This window comes from Drosophila takahashii, chromosome 2L (assembly GCF_030179915.1).
Source record: "Drosophila takahashii strain IR98-3 E-12201 chromosome 2L, DtakHiC1v2, whole genome shotgun sequence".
Lineage (NCBI taxonomy): Eukaryota > Metazoa > Arthropoda > Insecta > Diptera > Drosophilidae > Drosophila > Drosophila takahashii.
Window position 1 is genome coordinate 508,812 of NC_091678.1, and position 6,288 is coordinate 515,099.

Consider the following 6,288-nt stretch of genomic DNA (forward strand, 5'->3'; position numbering starts at 1 on the left):
ACAACACCAAAAAAAGGAAAAAACCAGAAAACGAACGGCCATTTGCAACTAGAGTGTAGAGCCGCATTCTCAAGACAATCAAACAATAAAATATGCAAATTTGATGAGTATATTTAACCTTTGTTGTAGACCAGACACCACTCCTTGGGTAAATCGAACCGTAAACCCCAGAAAAGGAAAAAGAGAATCAAACAAACCCAAGCTGCCTTGTAACAAAATCCAAAATTCAAGCATAGCCCACACAACATACATACGAGTACGTAATCTATGAGAATAATCAAAACAATGTTGAAAGGACATTTCACTGGACGGCAGAACCACCTTAGATGTTGTAATTTCCCGTAACTCTTACTCAAGAACCGACTACCGATCTTCTCCCGAATCTCGCTGGCAGTTGGTCCCCCTGTTCCCACTCCCACAATTGATGTTGTAATTTTGATGTGCGTGTGTCGTAGATTTCATATTAAGAGTGTTCCACAACTTACGATATATCCACATAGCGAACAAGCAATATCCAGAGTATTGGTATCTGTGTGTTTCTCCAGTAATTTGCATCGATGTCGATGTTGGTTGTCTATCGTCTATCTCATTCGGTGTCTACATATCTCTGTGTAATTGTGTATTGGCTTGACTTATCCAATAGCAGCAGCATTACAAATTAACAATTAACATTGTTGCCACTCAGCAGAAATTCGAAAAATAGTTTTGGTGTTGTACGTATGTAAGCATTACTCGATCAACTATATCCCTGCATCCGTATCTGTGTGCTGTCGATGTTCTTTGCTATCCCTACCGTCGATGTTGTAGTTGCTTTATAAACCGCAGACTATCTTTTGCATGCCACCCGCTCGATAACCTAACCCTTTAACCCCAAAACCCCACTTCAAGAAAGGCTTTAATCGATGTTCGTTGTTTGCGTGTGTTGTTTGTTAAGCTAAGTTAACGATAAAGTCATAAACTTATACGAAAATGAAATTTAGATTGAAAAGCAAATCGGTGTCAAACACCAGAAAACCGAAGGGCAGCGTAAGATTTCGAAGGAAACAAAAATGAATAAGAAAGTAAATACGGAAACAATTTAGGCCATAACGGAAGAGGAGGAGCAGAATACATTTTGAGCAGAGCAACTAACGAATTTGTTGTTGCCTATAACTTAAACTAGTTAAATAAATGTTTAGACTTACCCTAGAGTTATATATAAATCTACATATTGACAAACCGAACCCATTGTTGCAATAATATTGCCAAGGCACTTATAAAACGTTTACCGAAACAAAACTCTTGATGTTAGCAAGAATTTAAGATAAAGTTTACTTGAAACTAGTAAATGAATTAACAAATTAACAAGATATACGAAGGATACCATTTTTCGACCTGTTCTAAATGAAGTTTTTAAAAGTTTACAAAAACGACGACTTTTTCCACATCCGGAATTGGATTCCTTTCACTGTTTAAAAATTAACAACTACTTTTAAAGCATACTTTTGCTTGCTTTCTTTATTCAAATCAATGAACACTTAATATATTAAAGCATACTTTTTCTTACAAAAGTGCATTCAGTTTTTTCAAAACAGGCGTGAGCATTTCAGACCATATTCTTGATTTTTAAAATTCGTTAAACTTCTCAGCAGTCAGTCAACTGCGCCTAGCCTTTTTGGACGAAATTTCCTGTATAAACACAACCCTTTGCAGTCAACGTTACAATGGAGTTCATTAGTTAAATCAAAGAATAATGTCGAAAGGAAAACAAATAAAATTTATCCACATTGTTGTTGTGATCCGCAGAAAAACTAAAATAAACGTTAAACCAAGAGAATTGTTGTTCTTTGTTCTTTGTTTGTTCAAAAAATGGCCTTATTCCTAGCACATAAGAAAAACTTCAAAACTTACATATTGGCAACATGATACAGTGAATATGGTAAAAAACAATAGAAATGAGAGGATTTAGAGTTAACTATAAAAAAAACACCACTTATACGATATGGAAACAATATCAGGTGAAATGACACTATAAAGCTTACAGATTCTATAATTTCCTAAGGCACCATCGGCAGACTCATTGTTTCTGGCGTGATCACAGCATCTGAACGAAAACCAGACTGAGCAGCGATCCCACAGCCATGCCGCAGCTCAAGGCGGCCGCCATAATGGAGGAAGCCAGCTCCTTTTCGTGCTGCTTCACGCTTTTCGGCGCCATTATGAGTAGTATGTTTGTGAAAAAGCCATTGGACAGGGAAAACACGACCATCATCGCAATGAAGGAGTAGTCATGCTTGACCAGAACAGGCAGAAAGTTGTGCTCACTGGAGTTGGAGCAGAGGAAGAACGGAACGAACGCCATGCGAACTACAACGAACAACAACGAGGTGTTTTGGTTGGTAGGACGCTCCAGCCAGCCAGCGAAAAGACGCCCAAAGTAGTCACCGCAGTTGAAGATCAAATAGTTAACAACGGGCAGGTAGTAGACATCTGACAGGAGATTGTTTAAAATTCGGAGGTTTTTAAGAATAAATGTTTAGCTCACCTGTCCACTCACTGTGTCCGTACTCGGACTGCATCAGCACTGTAACCGCCGGATAGACGGACAATGTGGTAGTGTAGAGAAGCGCAAGGCAAATGACGTGCAGATAGATCTTCGACATGACCTGCCTTAAAATTGGCTCCAGCGGCAAGCCCTCTGCTCCTTCATTTGGACTGTGCGACGGCACTGCTCGGATGACCTTGTACTTGTCTCCGCCCTCGAGATAATAGCGGAAGAAGGGCTGTCTGGCCAGGATTACATAGCACACAATGCAGAGCAGGATGAGCACGCCGCCCACGATGAAGAAGATGAAGGCGGTGGTATTGGGGCCCGTGTCGAAGGCGAGCACAAGAATGAAGGCCAAGGCGGTGAGAATGCCTCCGAGAGCCTGTCCGCTGACCACAGCGGTGATGAATTCGGAGGGAAACAGTCCAGCGACTCCGTAAAGAGCTCCCGACATGGTGGCCGCAGAAACTGCAGGAGATAAGTGTTATAATATATTTAATTAGCAGTTAAGAATACCCACTATTAAGCAGCACCACAATGATGAGCGTGATGAGGAAGAACTGCTCCTGCCACGTGTCCGTGTTGACCTCCACGAAGCCAGTGGTCACGCCAAAGAGGACGAGGATCACCCACAGCGTGCCCAGCATCTTGGTGCGCAGCGAAACATGGTGACCGTAGATGGCATTTAGCAGAAGGAAGGTGGTGCCCGAAATGGTGGCCGTGAGGGTGAGGTCGCAGGTGAAGCTCTTTTGCAGCGGGGTGAGCTCTTCGTCCAGATCGGTGGTGTTAATAGAAGCATTCCGAAACTTGTACTTCCAGTACTGCAAAAAAGAGAGAGGGTTAAAGCTTGAGTCAGCGGAAAACAAAGGAAATGGAAAAAGAGACTTATCGTCTCGGCGTGATCGTAAAAAAACAATAACAACAGCAAAGCTGATAAGCAGCGCGCCTTAGAATTGCGCTTGGCCCAGTTGTTCAGCTGTTTGGAATCCACATGTCCGAAGTTCACTGCGATTGACTAGGATGCGGGTGCGAGTTTGGGTGTTGGTTTGGGAAATTTCCATTCATTAAAACTCACATCTTCGGCTGTGACAAAGAAGTTCCATGGGGTCATGGTGCCAATGCCCAGCAGGTAGAACACAAAGTAGGTAAACAAGCGACCACTGGTGGGTTCGTTGGACACCAGGACGACTTCGTCCTGCTGCTGCTGGCGGTGCCCCAGGAGGTTGTACTCCTGGTGGTCCTGCGGCCGAAAGGCGGGCACAAAGCTGCCCTCGGTGCCCAGGATCTCATCATCCTCCTCCTCCTCCTGGGCGGCCACCAGGGGCCGAGTGTCGTCACTGCCTCCCGGCATTGAATTTGAATTGCACTTGTTGTTTTGTCCAGTTACTCATTAATTTACAACGCCATCGATGACTTTGTTCAGATTCATTCAGCAACAGATGTATTACTCTTTTTATAGTTGCTAAATCAGCTGTTTACTAATTGCCGTATCAATCAGTGCATGCAAACTGTTATAAGTGAGTAAAAACCAAGAATTTTGTCCAGTTAAAAACAACACAATAATAAAAATACGCTAGGGATGGTAGGCAATTCGATTAATAATCGATAGTCAGCTATTAATGAAACACACTAACGCCACATCACCGTTCTCACCAAGTTGGCAGCGCTTGGCGCGAAATTCAAACCCCTTTGAAACATTTTACTTGGCAAACGAGCTGTGTATTCACCTCGAATCGTAATTTAATTGCCAACAAAAACAGCAACAATAAAAAGAGCACCAATATCAAGCAGCCCCTAGAGCTGATGATGAATGAATGCAATTTGTATTTAATCAATAAGCACGCCCCGCAGTGTTTTAAATCAGCGCACAGCTTCGTTTTACGGCTTAGCGCCAGTCGCAGGATGCGATCCGCCCAACACACCCCCTCCCCCTTCGCCACCGCCCATTCTGCAGTTGGGAAATTTTAATTGGATTTGCATTCGCGATCGTCTTCGAAACCGGTTTACACATGCTCCATCCCATTCTCCTCCATTCCGAGCCCCTCGATGGCCGGGACATAAATTTCTTTTTAATTTACTTATGCGCGAATTTCCGATCTCTGCCCTGCGGTTGTTTGATTTGCGAATTAAACTGAAGAGGGGTCTTCGCAGAGGACGACTCGTTAGCGTTGGTCAGTTGGTTGGAGGAAAGAGGAGGAGGATCAGGGGATCGAGGACTCTACTCCTTGGACTTCGATTGTCATCGCTGGGCTTGCAAATTAGATTAGTTCATAATGATCCCGAGGGGGGTACGCTTTCGTATCCCAGCGAGAGGCGTGTCATCTCATTAATTCCGTAAAAATGTTGCCAGCAGAGGCCCAATCAATCTCCCGAGGAGATTCCCCGATTCCAATTCCCCTTTCGCAGGCCACACACTCAGAATCGGTCGACTGGCAATTTAAAAATCACATTAAATTAGTCAGCAAGAAATCACCGCAACGAAACCATCAACAAATCATCTCAAATTAAATTCATTCACAGACTGACTATGGTCGGTGGATGATGAGTAGCCAGTCAGTTTGAGCAGCTCATCTCCCATTCATGCCAACGGGTAGCTCCTCCACGGGCTCAACTGGCTCACTAGCCGAGTTGGCAATTAATAAAAATGTAAATTCAATTAAATTTATATGACAGCTGGCTGTCAGAAGAGCTCAAATTAAAAATTACTAACAAGACCTGTTCCTCATCCACATCCGAGAGCCAAGACCCGAGAACTCTTCGTACTTCCCCTGTCGAGATGGGCTACTTGACGAAAAGCCTCGGGTGCAGGCCACGCTTAATTAAAAATCCAACAACTCCAGCTCACAGACGGAGATGATGGAGATTGGCCAGTGGATATGGGATGCCCCCCTCCTCATGCTCCACGGCAATTCTCATTTGCCGGACTTCAATTTGAGTGACGTCCTCCGACCACCCGAGGTGATCTTGGCTGCGCTCCAAAGATCCCTGGCTTTTCGGGTAGCCAAGTGGCAGTTGTTTGGGTTGCTTGACAGCCGCCGTTTAGCAAGGAAAGCTGTGGAGGCGAAGCCATTTGGCATAAATAAAAACCCAAGATAAATCCATGGCCCGAGAATAAATTTTTAAGATTTTTTTAAATCATATTCAATTTTAAAGAGACTTTAGAAAGCACACACAAAGAAATACATAGGTCAAACAGACAGCTAATTAAGTTTAATTAAATTTAAAAAAAAAATGTTGTTCAACAAACTTAAATATTATACTCACAAGACTTAATTATTTAGATACTTATAACTTTTACCAATTTCTATCCAGGTTTTTAAAAAAAAACACACCTACACTCTCTTTTAACGAGTTTAAAACCACCCAAATCTAGCTTTATTTTGGCCTTTTTCGCATTCCCCGCAACCGTTAGCTTGGGATCATCGCCAACTGGCGGATCACCCAGAACGGAGATGAGGAGATTTCGCTAATAACAGAAGCCCTGGCCAGAGATACCGGATCCGAGTTGGCTGAGCAGCGGGACCGCCTAGTAATTAATAAATTAAAAACAAACCAAACACGCACATGACATCCGCGTTGAGTGGGAAAGAGAAAGGGAGAAGGAGAAGGAGGGAGTCAAAAATTAGCCAAGAGGTAAAATTAGGCGGGCCAAAGGATAATCAAATGCTGATTTATGGCAATTTGCAGCCAGCGTTTTGATCCCCCCGTGGAAACTCTCAACTTCCGGTGCCAGAAATTAACTAACGTCAGCTGTGTGAGGT

General features: G+C 43.3%; 1 protein-coding gene across 1 annotated transcript; it reads right to left on the bottom strand.

Annotated features, from left to right (window-relative positions):
- Window positions 1–1,816: 1,816 nt before the first annotated feature.
- Window positions 1,817–4,090, bottom strand: Ent1 (Equilibrative nucleoside transporter 1). The gene is made up of 4 exons (XM_017148296.3): window positions 3,603–4,090; window positions 3,048–3,348; window positions 2,525–2,995; window positions 1,817–2,469 (listed from the first exon to the last, which is right to left on the bottom strand). Exons 1-4 carry the CDS (start codon window positions 3,876–3,878, stop codon window positions 2,075–2,077), a joined length of 1,443 nt encoding a protein of 480 aa, XP_017003785.2. The 5' UTR covers window positions 3,879–4,090; the 3' UTR covers window positions 1,817–2,074.
- Between the last annotated feature and the right edge of the window lie 2,198 nt (window positions 4,091–6,288).